Consider the following 26518-nt stretch of genomic DNA (forward strand, 5'->3'; position numbering starts at 1 on the left):
TTTATCAAGAGACAAAAATGACAGTCTTTTATTAGTATTGGGAGGTTGGATTTTAACTTTCAAAATAAGACAATTGGAGAAAGAAGGTAAAAAGGAATGAAAGGAATATATTCCAGAAAAACATGCACTGCTTAAGGACACCATTCAAAAACTATTTTACAACTAAAATTGTTTTTAGGAACCTATTTTTCTGACCTTTCATCATGACATTAAAGGCAACTCTTTTGATATTTTAGTTTCATTTATTGAACTAGAGCTACACCTTCTCTCAATATGATTCACATTTAAAGATAAAAGACCATAATTTCAGAAGTTAAAAGATGCAAAATTGCTAAAATATATATGCAGAATCCCAAGAAGAAATGGAATAATGGGCTAATGCTTCTTTTTGGAGAGTGATGCTTGCTTTTTGAAAGTCATGGGATAATGCTTCTGTTTGGAAGCAATGCAAAATCATATGCCAGTTAGGTTTTTGCTTAGAAGTCCTTCCTTTTATAATAGAAAATTAAAAAATACTTAACCTTTGGGATATTTAAAATCATTATGCTGAGTCATGATCATCACTACTTTAGCATGATATCAGCCTACATGTTTGATATAAGTAAGATGGATTAAGCTCCAGTAAATTAAGCATTTCTGTACTAAAAAGCCTAATGGTGATAGCCCTTCATTTCCTTAAAAGTGTTAAGAGTATAGCAGGTCTTTTAGTACTTATACTCTAAATGTTATTAGAGTGTCTAGTGTCTTATAGTGGGAATCTTTTTATTAGGATCGAGCACATCGAATTGGTCAGAAGAAGCCAGTACGTGTGTTCCGTCTCATCACTGACAACACTGTTGAAGAAAGAATTGTAGAGAGAGCTGAGATAAAACTGCGACTTGATTCAATTGTTATACAACAAGGTATTGATATGAATAAACTTAATTAGGTGATTTTTGCTAAAACACATACAGTTTCCTTCAAAAGAGATCACTAGTAATAAAGGTTGACCAAAATTTGAAAACTTAAAGAAAAAAAATCAATTAAAAATGCTAATTGAAATCTTCCTAATTGAAACCCTTGCATTTGACATATGGATTATTTAAATATTACTAGTTTATGATTAATAGAGTGCCAATAGCATACCTTTTAAAGTACTGGATATTATTTAGCAGATAAAATGTCTAGTTTCTAAAGGTTTTAAAAAGTGTATTAGAGGGTACCTTTCCTTTCAAAACAAAGTTTGGTTATAAAAAATGTTTCTGTCCTTCTGGGTTTTAAATGAACTTTACAGAAGGAAATTCATAGTGAAATAGAAAGTATGGTAGAAGAAAAACTTGTAGATTATTCATTAAACAAACACCTTTAAAACTCATGTTGTTTTTTTATAAAGCTGCTGCTTAATATATTGTTTACATAATAGTGACTGATTTTAACTATTTTGTTTTGAACTAGGGATTGAACCCAGGGGTGCTTAGCCACTAAGCCACATCCCCAGTCCTTTTTTCATATTTTATTTAGAGACAAGGTCTCAGGAAGTTGCTTAGGGTCTCACTGAGTTGCTGAGGCTGGCTTTGAACTTGTGATCCTTCTTCCTCTACCTCCATAGCCCCTGGGATTATATGTGTGCACCACTGCACTCAGTTGATTTTAACTGTTATACAGTGCTTTCTTTGAAATATAACTGATAGAATGTAATTTTAATTTTTTATTAGGAAGACTCATTGACCAACAATCTAATAAGCTTGCAAAAGAGGAAATGTTACAAATGATACGTCATGGAGCCACTCATGTTTTTGCTTCTAAAGAAAGTGAACTAACAGAGGAAGACATTACAACTATTCTGGAAAGAGGGGAAAAGAAGGTTAGTTAAGATAGAATCTCATATCTATAATGGATTGCTTTAAAACCAAGGTATTTCTCACACTGCATTTGCATTGTACTGAACTATGTGTTTAAAATAACTCATGTACTCTTTAAGAACTTGTAGATTTATTTCCAGGGACAGATTAGGCTTTTATAATATTTTGCTGAAAAAGACTACATTCCACAATGTAAAATTAAGTGACCTATGGATAATAGTGCTTACTGAAAATAGTGCTTACTTAAAACCAAATATATTTTGTGTTTAGTAACATGTATAAGGACTCAGTTTTTGCAATTAATTAATCTGATACATTATGTTAATTGAAAATCTTTTTTGAAAACTATGAGTGAGATAGTAAAGCAGTATTTGTTAAAATATCACGAATTATTTTCAGAGTATCACAATTTTGTGTTTAATGTGTGTTTTTATTTTTTATTTATTTTTCTTTATTTTATTTATTTTTATGTGGTGCTGAGGATCAACCCAGGGCCTTGCATGTGCTAGTCTAGTGCTCTACCGCTGAGCCACAATCCGAGCCCCTAATGTGTGTTTTAAAAAATTATGAGTAACTTTAAGTACAAGCCAAAGTAGACAGAATAGTATAATAGGTTCCCATTAATTCATTACTCATTTATAACATCTGTCAACCAGTCCTGCCCTATTCATATTTCCAATTCATTTTCTTTTTTCCTGGATTATGTTAAAGTAAATCTCAGATATATCATTTCAGTTATAAATATTTCACAATGTATTTCTAAAACATAGGGTCTCTTTAGAAACTTTAGTATGTAATTTTCCTACCTGAAAACCCTCAATAATTCTTTATTAACATCAATTATCTAGTAAATAGTAAGTTTTCTTTCATTTTTTTATTTTTATTTTTTAAATTTTTATTTACTTATTTTTTTACATGAGATCTCTTATTATTTTTTGCATTGCAATTCTTAATACACCTTTATACTACAATGTATCATATCTCTGTATACAAGATAAGTTGACACCAAATTCACATCTTCATACATGTGTTTTGTATAATGATGAGGGTCTCCTTCCACCATCCATGCAATTCCCCTTCTCTCCCACCCCTCTTCTCTATCTAGAGGTAATCTTCTTCCCATGTTCTTTCTCCCTACCCCATTTTGAGTCACCCCCTTATATCAGAGAAGACATTTGTTTTTTTTTGGGGGGGGGATTGGCTAACTTCACTTAGCATAACCTGCACTGATGTCATCCATTTCCCTGCAAATGCCATGATCTTATTATTTTTTAGTGCTGAGTAATATTCCATTGTGTATAAATGCTACATTTTTTTTTTATCCATTCATCCATTGAAGGGCATCTAGGTTGGCTCCACAGTTTAGCTATTGTGAATTGTGCTGCTATAATCATTGATGTGGCTGATCCCTGTAGTATGCTGTTTTTAGGTCCTTTGGGTATAGTCTGAGAAGAGGAATAGCTGGGTCAAATGGTGGTTCCATTCCCAGCTTTCCAAGGAATCTCCATACTGCTTTCCAAATTGGCTGCACCAGTTTGCAGTCCCACCAGCAGTGTATGAGTGTACCTTCTCGCCCCCCCATCCTCGCCAGCACTTGTTGTTCGTCTTCATAATGGCTGCCATTCTTACTGGAGTGAGATGGTATCTTAGGGTGGTTTTGATTTGCATTTCTCTGACTGCTAGAGATGATAAGGATTTTTTCATATATTTGTTGATTGATTGTATGTCCTCTTCTGAGAAGTGTCTGTTCAGGTCCTTGGCCCATTTATTGATTGGATTTTTTGTTTTTTGGGTGCTTATCTTGTTGAGCTCTTTATATACCCTAGAGATTAGAACTCTATCTGATGTGTGAGGGTAAAAATTTGCTCCCAGGATGTAGGCTCCCTGTTCACCTCACATATTATTTCTCTTGCTGAGAAAAAACTTTTTAGTTTGAATCCATCCCATTTGTTGAATCTTGGTTTCAATTTTTGTGCTATAGGCGTCTTATTAAGGAAATTGGGGCCTAGCCCCATGTGATGGAGATTAGGGCCTACTTTTTCTTCTATCAGATGCCGTGTCTCTGATTTAATATCAAGCTCCTTGATCCATTTTGAGTTAACTTTTGTGCATGGTGAGAGAAAGGGATTCAATTTCATTTGTTGCATATGGATTTCCAGTTTTCCCAGCACTATTTGTTGAAGATGCTATCCTTTCTCCATTGCATGTTTTTAGCACTTTTGTCTAATGTAAGGTAGTTGTAATTTTGTGGGTTAGTCTCTGTGTCCTCTATTCTGTACCATTGGTCTACATGTCTATTTTGGTGTACATACCATGCTGTTTTTGTTACTATTGCTCTGTAGTATAGTTTAAGGTCTGGTATCGCTATACCACCTGTTTCACTCTTCCTTCTTAGAATTGCTTTAGCTATTCTGGGCCTCTTATTTTTCCAGATCAATTTCATAATTGCTTTTTCTATTTCTATGAGGAATGCCATTGGGATTTTGATTGGAATTGCATTGAACCTGTATAGTGCTTTTGGTAGTATGGCCATTTTAATAATATTAATTCTGCCTATGCATGAGCAAGGTAAATCTTTCTATCTTCTAATGTCTTCTTCTATTTCTCTCTTTAGGGTTCCGTAGTTTTCATTGTATAGGTCTTTCACCTCTTTTATTAGGTTGATTCCGAAGTATTTTATTTTTTTTGAGGATATTGTTAATGGGATGGTTGTCCTCATTTCCATTTCAGAGGATTTGTCACTGATATACAGGAATGCCTTTGATTTATGGATGTTGATTTTGTATCCTGCCACTTTGCCGGATTCATTTACTAATTCTAGAAGTTTCCTGGTGGAGTTTATTGGGTCTGTTAGGTGTAGAATCATATCATCAGCAAATAGAGCTAATTTAAGTTCTTCTTTTCCTATAGTAATTCCTTTAATTTCTCTTCTCTGTCTAATTGCTCTGGCCAGTGTTTCAAGAACTATGTTGAATAGAAGTGGTGAGAGAGGGCATCCTTGTCTTGTTCCAGATTTTAGAGGGAATGCCTTCAATTTTTCTCTGTTCAGAATGATGCTAGCCTGAGGCTTAGCATAGATAGCTTTTACAATGTTGAGGAAAGTTCCTGTTATCCCTAGTTTTTCTAGTGTTTTGAACATGAGAGGTGCTGTATTTTGTCAAATGCTTTTTCTGCATCTATCAAGATGATCATATGGTTCTTATTTTTAAGTCTGTTGATGTGATGAATTACATTTATTGATTTCCATATGTTAAACCAACCTTGCATCCCAGGGATGAATCCCACTTGATCATGGTGCATGATCTTTTTGAAATGTTTTTGTATTCGGTTTGCCAGAATTTTATTGAGGATTTTTGCATCTATATTCATTAGAGATATTGGTCTGAAGTTTTCTTTCTTTGAGGTGTCTTTGTTCGGTTTTGGAATCAGGGTGATATTGGCCTCGTAGATTGAATTTGAAAGTACTCCCTCTTTTTCTACTTCCTGAAATAGATGAAGAGTATTGGTATTAGTTCTTCTTTAAAGGTCTTGTAAAACTTGGCTGTATATCCATCAGGTCCTGGGCTTTTCTTGGTTGATAATCTTTTGATGGCTTCTTTTATTTCCTCACTTGATATTGGTCTGTTTAAGTTGTGTATACCTTACTGACTCAATCTGGGCAGGTGTGTTAAAATCACCCATGATTATTGTGTTGTGGTCTTTTTTACTTTAGGAATTTAACGATGCCTTCACTATCTTCTATTTTATTGGAATATAGGGTTTCAAAATACTTTCTAATTATCTTCTGTATTTCTGAAGTGTCTGTTGTGCTATTGCCTTCTTCATCACGTATGCTAGTAATTTGAGTTCTCTATCTTCTCTTCGTTAGCATGGCTAAGGGTCTGTTGATCTTATTTATTTTTTCAAAGAGAAAGGTTTTGAGTTATCACAACTAGGGGAGGGGGAGTTGGAGATCAGGCACCTTCTCAGTTGCACTTGGCTCTGATAGCCACGCTCACTAAGAGCTGGCGAGAACCGTTTTGAGTTACCACAGCTGGGTAGAGGGGGGCTGGGAATCACACACCTGTTAAGACGGTCATTGCGCTGTCAGCTGCACCCGCCAAAAGTTGATCAGGTAGATTTTCCAAGATGGCGACTGCTTGTTTCCATGCCAGGGTGTCCAGTGAGGTGGAGGAAGCTGGGCTGTTCTGTTCCTAAGCTATGTCCAGAATATGGTCCTAGGTCCAGTGCCCTGTGGTGACTTGGGTCACAGTCTGACCCGTTACAGCCCTGAAGGATGAGTAACACTGTGTCTCCCCGCTACCAGAACTCTGAGAGCTTATACTCTGCCCGTCTGTGGCAGTAGAGCTGTGGGTCAGCTTCCGATGCAAAGAGCGACCCTGGTTTCCCCGCATCCTGGGCTGGGCTTGCAACAAACTGCTGTTTAAAATCCTGTCACATGCTGCATGAAGCTTAAATTCATGAATGAGAGCCCCTGTGAGGGAAAATGTCCGACCACTCACTCGGAGTCACGCCAGTAACTGGTTCTCCTCTACTCCGCCATCTTGGAGTTCCAAAATATTTTTTAACTGGTCGATTTTCTAATTGTTTAATAATAGTTTTACTTTAAAAAAGTTTTCTTTAAAAATATCAGTGCAAATAAGGTCTATACATTGCCATTGATTAATGTATAGTCTGTATCTTTTTTAACCTATAGGTTCCCCTCAACTTCTCTATTTTTCTTTGCTAATGTATTTGCTGAAGAAATTGCATTGTTGCCTTTTAAGTTACTCACACTATGGATTTTGTTGATTCTGTGTCCATGGTGCTGTTCAACATATTCATGGTTATTTTAGTCCATTTTGTGTTGCTATGATAAAATACCTAAGGCTGGATGTTTTATAAAGAAAAAGAGATTTATATGTTTGGAAGTCAGGGCATAGTACTGGCACTGGCTTCTGTGGAGGCAGCTAGCAACACATGGTGCAAGAGAAGAGAAGTCACATGGCAAGAGAGAAAACAAGAGAGCAGGCAGAGAAGCTGAACAACCCACTCTTATTCTAGTCCCTGTAAGAGCAAGAGTATACTTTTGTAAGATTTAATTCACTCCTGAAAGAAATACATTAATTCCCTTAAAGACCTAATCACTATCTCTTAAAGGTCCTACCACTTCATTACCATTACACAGGGGATTAGACTTTCATCACATGAACCTTTGGGGGACAAACTGTATCCAAACCTTAGCAACTATGTATTCTATAAATTGGTCGAATTAGTTTTTCAGAAGATTTTTAATTTTGGAGTCATATCCAACTTTTTGAAAAGTTTTGTATTAGTGTGTTTCATATCATTATGCAAAATGTGTTGCTTTAGTTCAACTGTGCCCTTATTTTAGCATTAACTATTTATCTCATTAAAATTATACAGTAGACACACACCTGTAATCCCAGTTACTTATGAGGCCGAGGCAAGAAGATCAAAGTTTGAGGCCAACCTGGACAACTTAGTCCCTGCTTCAAAATGGGACTTTAAAAAGGGTTTGTAAATATAGCTCAGTGGTAGATTGCTTACCTAGCATGCATGAGGCCATGACTTCAATCCCCAGTACTGCCAAAAATTATATATATATATATATATATATATATATATATATATATATATAAAATAGAAATTATGATGTAGCTTCTACATCTTTGGTGATAAAGTATCTTAAAGAAAGCCTGGGGGCTGGAGTTGTAGCTCAGAGGCAGACCACTTGCCTGGCATGTGTGAAGCCCTGGGTTAGAACCTTAGCACCACATAAAAATAAATAAATAAACAAACAAACAAACAAATAAATAAATGGTATTCTGTCTACCTACAACTACAAAAAAAAAGTAAGAATACTTAGGAAGCACAATTCAAATATTAAAAATACTTGGGATTAGTTAAGTAATAATAATCATTATTATAATTATTTGTGGTGCTAGGTATGGAATTCAGGGCCTCCCGCATGCTAGGTAAATGCTGTACCCACTGAGCTATACTCCCAGTCCAGGACAAGTCAAATTCATACTCAAGTTTTATTTAGCATTGCATTCTTACCTTGTAAATTAACAGACTGGATATTTCATGTCAAAATCTGACTTTAAAAAAGGTAGAGAATTCATATATTTTCACAAGTAATATATTGATAATTTTTTCATTTCAATGTATTCAATTTTAGACTGCAGAGATGAATGAACGTTTGCAGAAAATGGGAGAATCTTCTTTAAGAAATTTTAGAATGGATATTGAGCAAAGTCTGTACAAGTTTGAAGGAGAAGACTATAGAGAAAAACAGAAGGTAACTTTTATTCTCAATCATTAGATCCTCAAATCAGCATTTCTTCTCATAATGATGATAAAATAACATGATCACTATTCAGTAAAATACTCTGATATAAAGTTGATGTAGATGTAGAAATTTCAGGCAGGGGATATCTTTCATATATTTGGTTAGGTCCTTCTTCCTTCTTCTTCTTCTCCTCCTCCTCCTCCATCATCATCATCATCCTCCTCCTCCTCATCATCATCATATTTGTTATAGCCACTGCATATTGTCTCCTTTTTCTGAGATGTTTGGGATTAGAGATGTTTCAGATTTTGGAGTTTTTCAAATTTTAGAAAATTTGCCTAAACTTTACAGGTTGAGCACCCTTACTCTGAAATGCTCCAAAAATTCTTTTTTTAAAGCTTTTTTAAAAAATTTTTAGTTGTAGGTGGACACAATATCTTTATTTATTTATTCTTATGTGGTGCTGAGGATCGAATTCAGTGCCTTGCATGTGCGAGGCAGGTGCTCTGACTTTAAAAAAGGTAGAGAGTTCACATATTTTCACAAGTAATGTATTGATAATTTTTTATATCTGGATTTCCAAACATATGAGCCAAATAAACCTTTTTTTCTTTATAAAGCATCCAGCCTCAGATATTTTATCATAGCAACACAAAATGGACTAAAATAACCATGAATATGTTGAACAGCACCATGGACACAGAATCAACAAAATCCATAGTGTGAGTAACTTAAAAGGCAACAATGCAATTTCTTCAGCAAATACATTAGCAAAGAAAAATAGAGAAGTTGAGGGGAACCTATAGGTTAAAAATGATACAGACAATACATCAATATACCACTGAGCTATAGCCCCAGCCTCACTCCAAAAATTTTTAGAAGTTTTGAATTTTATAACATTTTGGATATCAGATTTTCAGATTAGTGTGCTGAACCTGTACTCCTACTTTTATTATTGAGAAGCAATATAAGATTGTGGTTGAACTCCCAATTTGGACTGAAATGTCATCTCTCACTAAATGAATGACTTTGGATACTCAGATTTCTCATCTGAGAAGTGCAGGTTATAGTAGTTACATTATAGAATGATCATGATGATGAAATACGTTAATATTCATAAAGCAATTAGAACAATGCCTGGAATTTAGTATTAACTAGATGAGGAATAATATTACTGATATTTTGTTAATTAAATGTCTGAAGGACTTTGTTGTTTGTGGTCTATTTTGAATAATAATGCCTTGTAGCATACAGCATGTACATAAAGGACCTGCTGAAGAAGTAGGGTTTATTCATTTTGTTTGTTTAAACTGAAATTAAGGCAGTAATTTTAAAGCTTTTTTATTTGAAAGGATTTTAGACTTACATAATGGTTGTAAGAAAGAATGGAGTTCACATATATTCTTTTAGCTTTCTGGAATGGTAACAATTTACGTGTTAGTTTTAATTATTGAATCTGGGAAATGAACCCCAGGTTTTTCCCTTTTGTCCTTTTCCTGCTTTAGAGGATCCAGTCTAGGATCCCACATTGCATTTTTCAAAAAAAAAATAGACTTTATTTTTAAAAGCAGTTTTAGGTTCATAGCAAAATGGAGTGGAAAGTACAGAGAGTTCCTATATACCCCCTGTCCTCCCCACATATACAGACCTCCTACCCTCTATCAATATCCTCACTAGAGGTGGTACATGTGTTATACTTTTGAACATAGATTAATACATCATTATTACCCAGAGTCCATCATTTAAGTAAGGGCTGTCTACTGGTGTGACATACTGTATGGGTTTTGATAAATGCATAGACATGTATCTACCATTGTAAAATAGAGTCCTTTCACTGACCTAACAATCCTGTGTGCTTTGCCCATTCACCTTTCCTTATTCTCAACCTCCCCCCCCCCACAACCACTGAATTTTTTTACTGTCTCCATAGTTTTCTCTTTTCCAGAATATCATATAGTTATAAGTAGCCTTTTCAGATTGGCTTCCTCTACTTAGTAATATGCATTTTGGTTTCTTCCATGTTTTTCCATGACTTGATAGCTCATTTCTTTTTAGTACAGAGAAATATTGTCTGGATGTAACACTGTTTATTTATTTATCCATTTACTTACTGAAGAATATCTGGGTTAGTTCCAAGTTCTGGAAGTTATGAATAAAGCTTCTATAAATATCAGTGTGCACATATTTTGTGGACATAAGTTTTCAATTCCTTTGGGTAAATACCAAGGAGAATGGTTGCTGGATCTTATTGTAAGAGTAGGCTTAGTTTTGTAAGAAACTGCCAAACTGTCTTCCAAAAGTGGCTATACTATTTTGCATTCCCACCAGCAGTGAGTAAGTGTTCCTGTTAGTGTCTTTGCCAGCATGTGGTATTGTCATTGTTTTTGGATTTTCACCATTATAATATGTGTGTAGAAATTTCTTATTGTTTTTTAATTTATAATTCCTTAATGACATATTTTAACATATTTTCAAATACTTAATTACCATCTGTATATTTTCTTTGGTTCAGGTCTTTGCCCATTTTCAATTTTTTCTTTTGCCCAGTGTTTAGTTGGGTTCTTTACTTAATTGTTAGGAGGGGGATACTGGGAATTGAACTCAGGAGCACTCAACCACTGAGCCATATCCCCAGCCCTGTTTTGTATTTCATTTAGAGACAGGGTCTCACTGATTGCTTAGCACCTCCCATTGCTGAGGCTGGCTTTGCTTCAGCTTCCTGAGCTGCTGGTATTACAGGCACTTGCCACCATGCCCAGCCTCTTTTCTTAATTTTGAAGTTTAAGAGTTTTTTTTGTATATTTTGGAGAATGGGCCTTTAATCAGATATGTCTTTTGTAAATATTTTCTCCAAGTCTGTGGCTTGTTTCTCTTTCTCTTGGCCACATTGCAATTTTGTTGCTCTCTGTCTTTCTTGTCTATGACAGTTCATCAGTTTTTGCTTGTCTTTGATTGAAGACTATTAGTTATTTTGTAGTTTGTCTTTCATTTTGGGTTTGTCTGACATTTTGTCATGATTTGACTGAGATTATGCATTTTTTTTTGGCAAGAATACCACAGAAGGGATGCTGTGTACTCAGGGAATATATGATGTTGGTATATTTTATTATTGGTGATGTTAGCCCTCTTGACATAGTTGCGATTGTGTCTGTTTAGTCTAAAATATACCAATATCATATATGCCCTGAGTATTTCCATTTGTAATTGATAAATATCTTGTGGTAGATGTTCTGAAATGTTTACCCACTGATCTTAGCATCTGTTGTTGGAATCTGCCTGCAACAGTTATTATTATGGTGTTTGCCAAATGGCATTTTTTAATTTCCCTTGTTCTATCTATATTTTGGGCAATTGGAATTTTTCTGTAGGGAGCAACTATCCCTTATTCCCATTCATTTATGCATTTATTTATTTATCAGTATGGACTCAGATTTTTTTTTTCTACTGGATATTGAACCTCAAGGCACTTTACCATCAAACCACATCCCCAGGCATTTTTGTTTTTTATTTTCAGACAGAATCTCAGTAAATTGCTGAGGCTGGCCTCAAACTTGCAATCCTTCTACCTTGGCCTTCTGAGTTGCTGGGATAACAGACATGTGCCACCACACCTAAATGGACTTATGGATGTTTATTTTTTCAAGTTATGATCCAATTCTACCATTATTTATATTATTTCTCAAATTGGGCCACAAAGCTGTTACATTTTTGAGCTGATCTCTATGACTTTTATTAAAATGGAAAAGCTCCATTCTTACGCCTTGAAAAATATGATGTGTGAACCATTTTAGTTTGCATGGCAGCTAGTATATTGATAATGCTTTGTTGTTGTCATTTGCTTCTGATAAGTTTTTTGTTTTTATATTTGTCTGTTATCTCTAATCTTAACTCAGACTGCTTATGTTCTATCCTGCTGAGATGGAGGTGATAGCCTGTCTGTACAGGGTGAAAATTGCCTTCCTAATACACTTTTTAGATCCAGTCATGTGATAAGAATTTTATAATTATTCCTGGGGGCTTATTGTTACTAAGAATGCTTTATAAAGTGGAAAAATATTAATAGTTTAAATATCATTGGAGCTTCTTCTTTTTAAAATATTTTTTAGTTACAGATGGATACAATATCTTTATTTTGTTTTTTTTGGTTTTTTTAATGTGGTGCTGAGGATTGAACCCAGTACCTCACATGTCCTAGGCAAGTGCTCTACCACTGAGCCACAACCCTAGCACCCTTTGGAGCTTCTTTTTTACAAAAATATTTTTTTAGTTGTAGATGGACACAATACCTTTATTTTATTTGTGTATTGTATGTGGTGCCAGGAATCGAACCCAGTGCCTCACGCATGCTAGGCAAACGTTCTACCACTAAGCCACAGTCCCAGCCCCTTATTGGAGTTTCTTATCCACAGTTTTTTGTAGTGCTACAGACTGAACCCAGGGCTTCCTGCATACTAAGCATGCAACCTACCATTGAGCAACATACCTAGTCCCATCCACATTTTTAGAGGAAAATTGGTTAAGAGAATTTTTCCTATGTTTCTAATTCTAGCAAAATAATGATATATGGGTACACAAAACTTTTTAATAATTATGATGATTTGTATTTTTATAATTGAATCCTGACAGTAATAATAATCTCCAAAATAAAAAATTGAATATTCTTAAACTGAGATTATATTTTATCTCTGTACATTCATATTATCTAGATAAGCTCTTAGATTTTGTTCAAATTATCCTTTGAAGAAAATTGAGAATCTGAAGGAATAATATTTGTAAATTGTGGAAATTGTAAGTTGAGGTAGACTTTCATACATGATTAATTGCAGCAGTTTCATTAATTTATTACCACATTTAGTAAATAAAGTAGTGATGGTTGACATTAATCCTTAAGAAATTAACTTAGGGGCTGGGGATGTGGCTTAAGTGGTAGCGCTCTCGCCTGGCATGCGTGCGGCCCGGGTTCGATCCTCAGCACCACATACCAACAAAGATGTTGTGTCCACCAAAAACTAAAAAAAGAATAAATGTTTTTTTTTTTAAAAGAAATTAACTTAACAAGTTAGTATTAACATATCTAAAACTAACAGCAAGATTTATTCTTTTTTTGAAATTTCAGGGTGTGGTTGTGTACACCTGTAATCCCAGCAGCTTGGGAGGCTGAGGCAGGAAGACCTCAAGTTCAAAGTCAGCCTCAGCAAAAGTGAGGCCCCAAGCAACTCAATGAGACCCTGTGTCTAAATAAAGTACAAAACAGAGCTGGGAATGTGGCTCAGTGGTTGAGTGGCCCTGAGTGCAATCCCTGGTAACACCCCCCCTCCAAAAAAAACAGAAAGTTCAGGAATTAGCCTTTAACACTTATTTCAAATTTGAATACCAAAGACCTTCAAACAAGTATTGGTTAAATGGCTAAATACATTAATTTTAAAAAGTTAGTTTAAACTGTTACTAATTTATTTTTACTTCAATTGAGACAGATAAAGTATTGGTTATTTATAAATTTTTTTTTATTAGAATCATTTCACAATCTGGGATCAAAAGCAAAATTCATTTAGTACTTGGGGTATTTGTTTTTTTAAAAAGTATTTGGTGTTGAGGATCAAATCCAGGGCCTCACACATGCTAGGCATGTGCTCTACCACTGAGCTACACCCAAGTCCCAGCTGTGGATATTTTCTCATTTTACTGAAATATCACATTTTAATATCCATATCTCATAGCCCTTTAGAATTAGAAGAGACCTTAAAGTTCATTTACTCTAATTTTCTTGTAACTAAGAACTTTTACTTATATAACATCTAGGATAGATATCCAACTCTGAACACTGTAGTATTGGGAATTTTAACCCTCTTAGGATGGTTCCTTTTACTTTTTTTTTTTGCTGTTTCAATTGAGATGATGAAAGAGATTATTTTATTCATCTTTGTATCCCTGATAGTGACTTTGGGTCAACACAATAGGTATTTAATCATGGTTATTAAATTATATTGAGTAGCGATCTACTTCCTTGTAAAGTTGCCACATTGGTTTTAATCTTATGAATCAAAAAAGAACTATGTTCTTTTCTTTGGATAGACTTTTAGATATGTGAATGTCATCATTATGCCTGACATTTTAGTCTTTACTTTTCCAGAAGAGTAGATCTCTATTCATTCTAGTCATCTTAGTTTATCATCCACTCTTTTGGTGGGGGTACTGGGGATTAAACTCAAGGGCACTCCACCACCAAGCCATATTCCCAACCCTATTTTTAAAACATTTAATTTACATACAGGGTCTCACTGAGTTGCTTAAGACCTCTCTAAGTTGCTGAGGCTGGCTTTGAACTCCTGATCCTCCTGCCTCAGCCTCCCAAGCTGCTGGGATTACAGATGTGCACCACCCAGCCAGTTTATCTTCCACTCTTAAAACATGATACCAAGGTTGGAAATCAACCCTTAGATAAGATCAGGATGGAGCCAATACTGGTGTATTTTATGTAAAGTCACTAGGCTAGGCACTATGAAATAAAGAAAAACATTTTAGAAAACCATTCCCCAGACTCCAGAACTTTGTATTCTCAGTGTTGTCTGTTAATTATGAAAATGTATTTTCTAGCTGATAATGGGATAAAATTTTATAATGTTAACAGATTATTTTTCATACTACTTTGGAAGTTTAAATAACACCTCACATTTAACTCTTGGTCATTTACCTAATGTTTTCATATATTTGGTCACTTTTTTGTTGTTTTTTGGTGCTGGGGATGGAACCCAGGACCTTGCACATGCTAAGCATGTACTCTACTACTGAGCTACACTCCCAACCCCTAATGGTCACATTTAATCCTCAAGGTAGGTGTTATTTTTCTTATTTTAAAGACAGAGAAAATAACAGTTGTATAAAGGTAAAGTAGTAGAATTTGGATTCAAATCTGTCTTTCTGATTCTGTTAACTTTTCCTTCTCTAGCAAAACTACTTTTCCAGAAGATCTCATTTCAGTATTTTTTTTGATTTAAAGGGGAATATGTCTGTCATGTTGATATGGCTCATTTACCCCTCTCATGTATTTTCTAATTCATATACTTCACATAGTTGCCAGAATCAATATTATTTCTTCTTCTATGTTAGTTACTAGATACTTATTTAAAGCAACATAAAATACTCAGCAGATTATGCACATCATTCTCAAATCACTAAGGAAGAACTAATGTTTAAACTACTTTAAAAATGAGAAGAAAACCATCTTTGAACCTAAACTTGGTGTATAGTACAAGGTCAAGACTGTGGAATTTTGGATGTGTGTAGTTGGGATTTATAAAACAAGTTTTGAGTTTTTTTGACTCCTTTGGTTTTCTCATGTTTTTACAGCCTTATATACTTGAGGTGATTAACAGTTTGGAATAATTAAACCCCTGTTCTTGCTTGTTGTGTATAGCTTGGTATGGTGGAATGGATTGAACCTCCTAAACGAGAACGGAAAGCAAACTACGCAGTGGATGCCTACTTTAGAGAGGCTTTGCGTGTCAGTGAGCCAAAGATTCCAAAGGTAAAACAGTACAAGGCCAGTTTTTATGTCATATTGTGGAGTTCATGGTCTGTGATTCAAATTTACATGTATTACTCCAAATCATAATTCTTACAATGTAACAATACAAAGAAGTACTTGATAGCCCAATCAAATAAATGGATTCCATTGTGTTTATTTTCCCACGTATGAAAAACGGTGAAAGATAATATGTTCACTTCATATAATTCATGAAAGCAAATGTATATGTAATTCATTCTCCCCTTACAGGCTCCACGGCCTCCAAAGCAGCCAAATGTTCAGGATTTTCAATTTTTCCCACCTCATTTATTTGAGCTCCTGGAAAAGGAAATTCTTTATTACCGGAAGACAATAGGTTACAAGGTAAGTTTTTATTTTTTTAGATTAGTATAATATAATCTTTTAAAAAATTTTTTTAAGCTGTAGGTGTACACAATATCTTTATTTATTTATTTATTTTTATGTAATGCTGAGGATTGAACCCAGTGCTTCACATTTGCTAGGCAAACACTCTACATCACTGAGCTTCAACCCCAGGCCTAGATTAGTGTAATATATCTTTTAAGATACTGTAATCCATTAAGCTAGAGTAGATGTTGCATTTTAATGTGAGAAAATATGAGTAAATAAAAAAAGTGTTTTTTAGGGGCTGGGGTTGTGGCTCAGCGGTAGAGCGCTCATCTAGCATGTGCGAGGTCCTTGGTTCGATCCTCAGCACCACATAAAAATAAATAAAAACAAAAAATGTATTGTGTACAAATAAAAAAGTAAATATTAAAAAAGTGTTTTTAAAACAAAGAGTAGGACTGAGTAGAAGCAAAGCATCAAACTATGAATCATAGAAGAAGAATCATCACTAAAAGGGGTTAATGGACAATTATCCAATATTTCAATAGTAACACATGTAGTAGCGTTATTTTTAATAAGCTGGCATTTGAATGGTGAAATAATATGTAGAAAGAATGATGTATGTGTTCAATTAGAAATGAATGTTAATATATGATAGGAAATTTTTCATCATTTCCCTAGATAGTACCAAGAAATAGTATTTTTGTGTTTATTGCTCATAGTTTGATGAAAACCCCCTTGGTAGTTAGTAGATTATGGTCACTTATGTATTAAAAATATGATAAACATATAATAATGAATCGTATAATTTTAAAGTGATTTTTTTAGAATTCAAAATTCTTATTTGTATAGGTAATAAGTAGGAAATGAATTTTAGTGAGAGCAATTTAATATTTGTCATACTATATCATACTGAGAGAGAAAGTATACAGAATTATTTCTATATTTTGAAAATTGACCTAGTGAATGAAGAGGGACTACTGAAGGTATAAAAATGACAAATACCAACAGAATTATAAAAATGTTATCACTTATAATTTTATGAAGTTTTCTGCCTTATGAATTGGAAGTTGTATTTTAAAATTTATTTTGTGAAACTTTATCACAATTGAAACTACAGTCAGTTATTTTGATTAATAGTTGGAATGTGCCTATAGAAGCTCTATGTATATAAAATACTTATTTGTTTATATTTTGGAAGTTGAGTGGGTCTCTGGAGTATTTATACTATTTGTCCAGAGTGAGAACTTCACTCTTTGAATCAGAACAAATAAGAAATGTCTTTCTTGCTATGTATGTATTATGATTTAAAAAATACACAAGTAAGATTGAAAAGTTTAAGGGAACTAAAAGTGGTTAGTTAGGATGTCATTAGAGAAATGTGATCAAAATTGAATCTATTTAAACTAAGAGTACTGGAAAAAAATCCTCCTTTAGGAAATTGTAGAAGAATAAACTAAAGTATGGTTGAATATTGAGATAGGCCTACGACCAGTTTCAAAGAAATTGAAAACAGTGATATGCCAAGAGAAGCACGCATGTTGAAGATTCAAAACGCACAATAAATTCATAATAAATAATAATAATAATAATAAATTAGTAAAAGGTAGTTAATTTCATGAGATAAACAAATACACAACTCATTACGGTTTATAATAATTCTAGGTTTATAATATTATTTTCTTCTACTTTTATTGTTTGTTATTAGTGAGACTTGAAATGTTAGACCTCAGTAATAAGCCAAATATTTGTGTGCATTTTTTATTATTTAAACAGTACTTTAATAATACTTCATTTGATTCCTAACAACCTCATAAAATAGTTATTATCTTTTATATGATAGATATAGAAATTGAAGTTCAGACAGGTTAAATAACCTTGTTCAATGTTACATAGCTAACAAGATTGCCATGTGTGTTGGTCTCAAACACAGTTCTCAGTATTCAAGTGCTGTACTCTTTCCACTCAGACGTTCTGGGCTATTTCTGCATGTGATATAACCCTGCATCTTTCTGCAGTCCTAAATAAGGATTGTGTTGATAGTAGTATGACATGTCTTTTGGGAAGTGGGCCAAGTAGTAGTCAAGTAACGGCAATAAAAAAATTATCTCTAATGATAGAACTGTTTAGGTCTGTTTGGAGATACTGAAATTTACTGTGATTATTATAGTGCCCACCATTTTCTGGCCACAGATCTGGTTTGAATATAAACAGTGACTTTCATTACAGGTAGTTTGTGGTTAGGGGTGAGGGCTTAGAATGACTTTTTGGGTTGTGGCCAGCTGGAAGAAGATGGAGGAGAGAGTAAACCTCAGAAGATGGGGACTGATGGGACAGCTGCAGAGGGTGATAGGAAGGAGGAGGGAGAAGAGCAAGGTGTAAGATGAGAAAAAAAGGGATGAGTGGGGAAAGGAAGATGGCCTGGAATTTATGTTATTGCCCTGTACTGTTTGTTCTTCCTCACCTCTCAGAAAGAAGTGTCAGGAGGAGAATGAGTGAAAGGAGGACTTTTTGCCATTTACTACCTATTTATTGAGCATTGCTGTGTGACAGGTGCTTTGCCAATTACTTGGGATAAAAAAATGAATATGAAAAGGTCCTTCACCTCACAGAATTTACATACTAATTACAGAGACAGGCATGAAACAAATACTTCAGTGTAATGATGTCATTACTTGTGTGATCTGGTACATTAACAAAGTGTGCTGCTAAGGAATCTAATAAGGGTATTTAATGTGGACTGGGAGATCAGGGCAGTGCTCCCTGTAGAATTGTCATTTAAATTGAGATCAGAGATGTGAATGAGCACCTGGAGCATGGGAGAGAAAATTATAGGAAGGGACAACTCCTGTGCCAAGGTGTTGACATTGGAAGGAGGAAGTCACTATCTGGAAATGCAAGAGCGCCAGTGTTGCTAGGGGTGGCAAGGAGGAGAGTGAGTGGAAAAGAGTCTGGTGAGAAAGTAGAGTCTGATCACATGGAGCCTTTATAGGTCATATAATGTGGCTGAACTTTAGCTTTAGAGCCAAGGCAAACCATTAAGATTTTTTAAGGCAGGGAGATGGGTGGGTGGGAGGTAAAATTATAATAATAGCAGATACTTTTATTTGGGCTTTACTTGTATTATATGATGTTTCAAGTTCTCTATAAATATTAGCTCATTATCCTCAAATAGCCCTGGAATTGCATCCTATTTTACAGATGAGGAAAGTGAGGCATAGACTGGTTGAATAATTTGCTCAAGATCATATCATTTATAATTGGTAAAGTATGATTTTTTTAAGAGATCACTAGGGCTGCAATGCAGAGAATGGCAAGTTTATTTAGAGAAGCTAGTGGAGGGGGGGCTATTGAAGTATCAAAATGAGAGAAGATGGTGACAATTTGGGCTATGGTGGTGGCAGTGGCAGTGGTAGCACGGGAACTGGAACCCTACTATCTTTGCTCCTAGCCTTGTGCTCTCTTCAGCCTCATGTTGGATTGACTCTCTGTTGTCTCAAGACTTGCCATGATCCCCCGTGTACATATTTAGATGAGGATTTATAAGACATATATAGAGTTATGAAAAATTGTGCTGTGAATGGATAATTATGAATGTAATACATTCCACTATTGTCATGTATGTAAGAAATAAATAAAAAATACATATATATTATAAATTTGTTGTCATCCAAATAAATTTTGCTATATGGAACTGAAAAAAAAAAAAGACATACAAGAGTATGTTCTGGATATTGGTTCTTTTTGAACCTTGTTTCTTCTGTTCTTTACCATGAACTATTGACCTGAGGTAAAGTGAGTTCTTCAATTGAGTGAGTTTCATGTTTGAGTTCAGAGTATAGACAGATCAGCATGGGATTATAATCATCTGCAGAAGCTTCAAGGTTGATGGGATATATAATGGTTAGACATAATCTTTTCAGAGGATATCCAGCATTGATTTTTCCCCCTATACCTCTAGAAAACTCATAAATGCCACAGAATGAATGGAGCACTATTTTATTCTCAGATGAACAAAACTGCTGTAGTGGAGTTACCTGGTGTTCTTCATATACAGTCAGATTCCCAAAAATGGTTTTCTCCTGCTCTCTTTCTGTTTAAATGATCGTTGTCTAACTGGACATGAGTGTTATCCATAGTTGGGGGCACTGTGGTTCATGGTAATGTTTTACCTATTTTGAGTCCCCAAAGTCCTCTATTTTGTAGTGATTTGTGGTGGGATAATAAGGGGCTCACTAGTTTTGAAGCATTCAGTAAAGGGTGTTTTTTGAGAGCCTGCTTATTTACATTTCTATTTTCTATTTTGTTTCTCCTCCCATAGTCAGCACAACAAGGTCACAGCAATATTGCTGATAATAAGATCCAGAGTTAAAGAGTTCTGTTTTATTTGCAGCTGAGAAAAGTATTTGTTTTGCTCTAATCACTTGGTGGCTAGCAGTGCATTATGTGTCAATTCTTCCCTCTAACATTTGACCTTGTTGCAAATTAGGCATATTCACAAGCCTCATTGTTCTTATTGATTAAAGGAGTAGTTAAGGAGTTGCACTTAATTACTTATCACTAAAATCTTTACATTGGAAGAGGATGACTTAATTGAAATTTGGATTGCAGTATTAAAAATGCAGGGTATCTGGAGTTTTCACCAAATCTAAGACCTGGAGTGAAAGAGTTTTGGTGTATTTGAAGCTGCTGTAGAACATTTTAACATTTATGACCAACAAGGAATTCTTTAGGTTCAAGTATAAATATTTGACAAACGGGATATAATCTTTGTAAATTTTGGTAGTGTGTTATTGTGGGCCACTTAGTTTGCAGTTTTAGAACTAAAATATAGTGAGCTGATTTCAGGTTAATACTTTCATTTTGTGTGCTGTCATATTTAATTTGGTATTCCATGTTTCTATGAAATGCTTGCTAAAAACTCCTAAGAAACAAGACCTAAAAAACGTTTTTCCCTCTTCATGGAATCCAGTTCTTAATCACAAATTTCTTAGGGTTTTATTAGAAATCTAAATTATAATTGAAATATTTCCTTTTGAAAGAGCTTTTAATGTACATATTATATTTTTGAGCATCATAATAAGACATGAAGTATGAGTACTTCCGATACCTTCAGGGTATCTGTTGAGAACTGTTGATCTATAATTTGTCAACTTAATTCTTATATAGCACTTTGAAATCATTCCAGGAAGCTTGTTGTTGATAAGGAACCTCATGAAATAAAAAGTGAATATTCTTTTTTAAATTTTATTTTAAAAATTTATTGGTGCTTAATAATTACACAGAATAGTAGGTTTCATTGTGGCATATTTGCACATAACATATGTTGATCGTTTTCATTCCCCAGTACCCCCCTTGCCCTCGCCTTTACCCTTTTCTTCTACCCCACTGTTCTCCCTTTTTACATAAGGGCCTCTAATTTCATCCATTTTCCTGCAAATGACATAAATTTCATAATTTTATTCTTCTTTAGGGCTGAATAAAACTCCATTGTCTATATATAACATATTTTCTTTATCTGTTAATCTGTTGACAGTTACCTAGGCTGGTTCCATAATTAGACTACTGTGAATTGTGCTGCTATAATCATGGGTATTCATGTATTGCCATAGTATGCTGACTTTAGTTCTGTTGGGTAAATACTGAGGTGTGGGATAGCAGGGTTATATGGTGGTTCCATTCCGAGTTTTTTGAGGAATCTTCATACTGTTTTCTATAGTGGCTGTACTAGTAAGTGTTTTGTTTTTTTTTTTAATGATGGCTATTGAGGGTTTGTTTTTTGTTTTTGTTTTTGTTTTGTTTTGTTTTGTTTTGGTAGGAAGGAGATGAACAATTTTAGTAATTAGGAAGCATTTCAAGTTCCAAATATTTTAGTAGCTGTGTTTTTTTGTTTTGTTATTGTTTTGGTATCAGAGATTGAAACCAGAGGCACTTAACTACTGAGCCACATCCCCAGACCTTTTTAATATTTTATTTAGAGACAGGGTCTTGCCAAGTTTCTTAGGGCCTTGCTAAGTTGCTGAGGCTGGCTTTGAACTCACATCCTCCTGCCTCAGCCTCTGGGCCACTGGGAGGCATGCACCCCCACACCAGGCTTAATAGCTGCGTTTTCGAGTAATTGCTAGAAATAAAATAGTAAGTTCAGCATTGATGAAGTTCTTCTTAAGTTTTATTGTCATAAATATTATGACCAGCGGATTGGAAGAAATTGTCTGCAGTGGATCCTAAAATCTAAAGGTCTTATAAAATATTGTGATTTTGCCTTTATTAGAAGTTTGTAAGGGAAATCTTTAGTTAGAGGTATCTGTGTAGGAATAAACATTTTGTTAACATGTAGGTATATTATCTATTATCTGTCATAAATGAGATATTTATAAAATATTTCATTTTGTTAGAATATGTTTATTGAACATGGAAGTTTTGGAGATTTTTGATAGAGAAATACCTTAAAATCAAAGTTTTTCCCAGAATTTGAACCCAAAGTAATTTTATATATCAACAATTTAAGGGATCTATTAAACTTTTGAAACTATGTATGTTTGCACTGTTTTTGAACATAATAAAAATTTTTAAACCAAAAAATGTTGAAATAATTGTAAAGTAAATATCCATAGATTCATCATATGTATATGCTATATCTTACACCTTATTATACTTGCTTTTTCACATGTTCTCCCATTACTCCAGCTCTCCATCATATCATTATCTTATGCATTTCAAAGTTGCAATTATAGGGGTTGTGGCTCAGTGGTACAGTTCTCACCAAGCATGTGTGGGTTCAATCCTGAGCACCACATAAAAATAAAGAAAATAAGTAAAGGCTATTGCTTTAAAAAAAAAAAAAAGAACTTGCAGGGGCTGGAATTGTAGTTCAGCGTAAAGCAATTAACTCACAATTGTGAGGCACTGGGCTTAATCCTAGCACCACAAAAATACAAATGAAGACATTGAGTTCATACACAACTAAAAAATATTTATAAAAAAGAAGAAGTTGTAGTCACGAATATATTTTACCTGGAAACACTTCTTTATGCATATCATTAGCTAGAGTCCAATATTAATTTGTGATTTCTTTTGTTTTTTGGCACTGAAGATTGATCCCAGAGGTGATTAACCACAAAGCCACATCCCCAGCCCTTTTTTATATTTCATTTAAGACTGGGTCTCACTGAGTTGCTAGGTGCTTCGCTAAGTTGTGAGGCTGACTTTGAACTTGCAACCCTTTTTCCTCAGCCTCCAGAGTCGCTGGGATTACAGGTGTGCACTAACACACCTGGTTTGTAATCCTCTTTTTAAAGATTATATTTACATACGGTAAGATGTATAAATCTGAAGTGTATCATGCAGTCTATTTTGACAAATGCATATGTGTACATAACTGATACCCCTATAAAAATAAAGAACATGGGACTGGGGTTGTGGCTCAGTGGTAGAGCACTTGTCTAGCATGTGTGAGGCACTGGGTTCGATCCTTGGCACCACATAAAAATAAATAAATGAAATAAAGGTATACAAATGTTGTATCTGTTTAAAAAATAAATAAAGAACCTTATGGTCACTGGGTGTCTTTTCTCAGTCAGTACCCCCATAGATTAACAGCTGTTCTTATATTACTTTCCTCTATAAGTTGGGTTGTTTTTGTTTAAGAATTTCATATAAGTAGAATCACATAGCATCTGCAAGGCTTCTTTCTCTTAGCATAATGTTTTAGAGATTCAGCCATATCATCTCATGTATTATCAGTGGTTCATTCCTTTTTATTTGCTGAGCACTACTCCATTGTATGAATAGACCACAATTTGCTTATCCTTTCTTTAACTGGCAGACATCAGGGTTTTTTCCTGGTTTGGGGCCATTATGAATAAAACTGCTGTGAATATTCTTGTAAAACTGTCTAGATAGTTTTCATTTTTTGAATAGCTAAGAATGAATTTTCTGATGTGTCTGTAATTTTATAATTGAGTTTAGCTGTTGAAAAAGTTATTTTAAATCAGTCTTATCACTGGATTACTTTTCATTTTAAATTTATGCCTTATATTTTTTTTTGTTCCTTTTTTGTGGTATTGGCGATTGAACCCTGGAGTATTCTATGTTTCAGTTACATCACCAGCCTTTCTTTTTTTCTAAATTTTATTTTATTTTATTTATTTTTAATAGGGATACCTTTTAAAATATTTATTTGTTTAGTTGTAGTTGAACACAATGCATTTCTTCTATTTATTTTTTAATTTTATGTGGTTCTGAGGATTGAACCTAGGGCCTCGCATGTGTTAGGTGAGCGCTCTACCACTGAGCCACAACCCCAGCCCTAAATTTTGTTTTGAGACAGGATCTCAGTAAGTTGCTGAGACTGGTCTCAAACTTGATGTCCTCCTGCCTCAGCTTCCTGAGTCAATTAGAGGTGTGTGCCACCATACCTGGTTTTATGCATTGTTTTCCATTTTCATTTGTCACCATTCTAGCCCAGGTGGTCATACTTCATTTTTAAGTTTAGCAGGTTTTCTTTTCTCTAGTGGGTTCCTTCATTGAGTCCATTCTGTTCAAGGGTTACAGTGAAAGCAGTATGTTTTGACACTTTACTCCCTTGTTCAAAGTCTCCAGTGCTTACTATATAGTTTCAGTATCTGAATCTGTCTGCACCTGGCTTTGTTTTTTGTACCTAACTTTTTTGTGTGTGTGCTGGGGATGAAACCCAGGGTCTTGCACATCCCAGGCAAACACTTTACCACTGAGCCTTACATACAGCACCAGTATAAACCCTATATATGCTTTCTGGTAATTTTTGCCTTCATGCTTTTGCTCATACTTATTTAGCCTAGAATATGCTTCCCCTCCCATCTCCCTAAAACTTTAGGATTCTTAAGGCACAGCTCAGAATTCCACAACGGATATGTGAGCTCCTTGTGGGCAAGAGCCATATCCGATACTTCTTTTATATTCCAATCAGTACTTATAGTGCTATGGACATAAGAGATACTTAGGTAATACATACTAATTTGGTTGTCTGATACTGATGATTACAAATGAATCTGCTTTTTAATAATGCTCAGTGTTTTCTTAATGCCTAGGTAGTAGGTTTTGTATCTGAAAAACTATTGGCTATAATAGTTTTCAAAGAAGTTATTTTTAAGTTATAGTTCTAAACTCTATGATATTAGTTCCAAAATCTATGAAATATGTATAAAATTGAGAAAAATGTAGTCTAATATGTATTATAATTACATTATGGTAAAATTATGACTATCAGATACTCCTAGGGAATAAGTAATTGATGATACATGTACATTCCAAACAGTAGACTTAACTGCCAATCCCTTTATTTTTATGTTTAATGGAATGCTATAAAATATATTACACATGTTCTATACCTGCCCTCTTAAATCATTGTGCTGAATTGTAGCCGCAGGTACATATAGTGGTGGTATGATGCTTTGGGCCAAGAGACTTGGTTTTTCCCTTTGTACAATGAGTGCTGCCCCATATTGCTGAACCATACTGGTTGTATGTGCTCATCATGACACCCTGAGGTCCTGGGGCTATGTTTTTGACATATAGGTGACTACTTTTGGAGAACTGAGCTTCTGTACTAAGTGGTTTGGATTTAAGCTCTTTCTTTATGAGTTTCAGTGTGTTTACAACTCTGTATCCCAAATACCATTTATAATTTCTGTTGGTCACTGCTACTGTAGTTGTCATTGCTCATCCTATCACAGCTGTTGGTATGCTCTTCTGTTTCCTTCCCTCTTTAATTCTCTATTTCCTTTTTTTCTTCATTGTTTTGTCATTTCTAGATCTTCCATTTTATATAGAAACGTTCTCCCTTTATAGACCATGGCAGGCAATAAAGGCACTCAATTCTTTTCACATGTTGATCAGAGCATTGGATATTATCTTTAGGTGTATTGGCACTTCTGTACTGCAATGTATAGTACTGGAGGTATATGGAATCTATTGCAAAATTTTTCTTTATTCCATATACTATAGTATTATAATGATATGCTTTTTCCCACAGTATAATGAAATTTGAAATGCAGTATGGCACTAATTTGCCAGTGGGTTTTAACTTTAAATACCATGTGATACAAGATTGATTTTTATTTGGGTAATATCTTAGTAGTAGAAATGTGGAGAGGACTGTGTCATTCTGGTTATAAATTTACATTTTTTACTGTTGAAATAACTCTAAAGATTGATATGTGAATATGCACTTTACTGTTTAATTTTTCTCATCAGTTCATTCATCACTTATCTCTTGATTTATAGGTCCCGAGGAATCCTGACATCCCAAATCCAGCTCTGGCTCAAAGAGAAGAGCAAAAAAAGATTGATGGAGCTGAACCTCTTACACCAGAAGAGACTGAAGAAAAGGAAAAGCTTCTCACACAAGTAAAATATTTTAAAATACCACGAGTCAACAAATAGAAAAAACAAAGTATTGATAACACTTTCTTTTTACTATATGGGTTTAGTGTCCTGATTTGACCCACCAATAAAACTCTACATAGAGAT

General features: G+C 34.4%; 1 protein-coding gene across 3 annotated transcripts in view; it reads left to right on the forward strand.

Annotated features, from left to right (window-relative positions):
• The window catches only part of Smarca1 (SNF2 related chromatin remodeling ATPase 1), a 79593-nt gene that overhangs the window by 30616 nt on the left and 22459 nt on the right, over positions 1 to 26518 (forward strand). For all 3 annotated transcript variants that reach the window (XM_077793735.1, XM_026413817.2, XM_026413819.2), the window contains 6 exons: positions 770 to 902; positions 1695 to 1843; positions 8026 to 8145; positions 15551 to 15661; positions 15911 to 16024; positions 26273 to 26395. In XM_077793735.1, coding sequence (XP_077649861.1) covers positions 770 to 902; positions 1695 to 1843; positions 8026 to 8145; positions 15551 to 15661; positions 15911 to 16024; positions 26273 to 26395 — 750 coding nt within the window. The remainder of the gene's footprint in view (positions 1 to 769; positions 903 to 1694; positions 1844 to 8025; positions 8146 to 15550; positions 15662 to 15910; positions 16025 to 26272; positions 26396 to 26518) is intronic.

The sequence above is a fragment of the Urocitellus parryii genome, chromosome X (genome assembly GCF_045843805.1).
Source record: "Urocitellus parryii isolate mUroPar1 chromosome X, mUroPar1.hap1, whole genome shotgun sequence".
Lineage (NCBI taxonomy): Eukaryota > Metazoa > Chordata > Mammalia > Rodentia > Sciuridae > Urocitellus > Urocitellus parryii.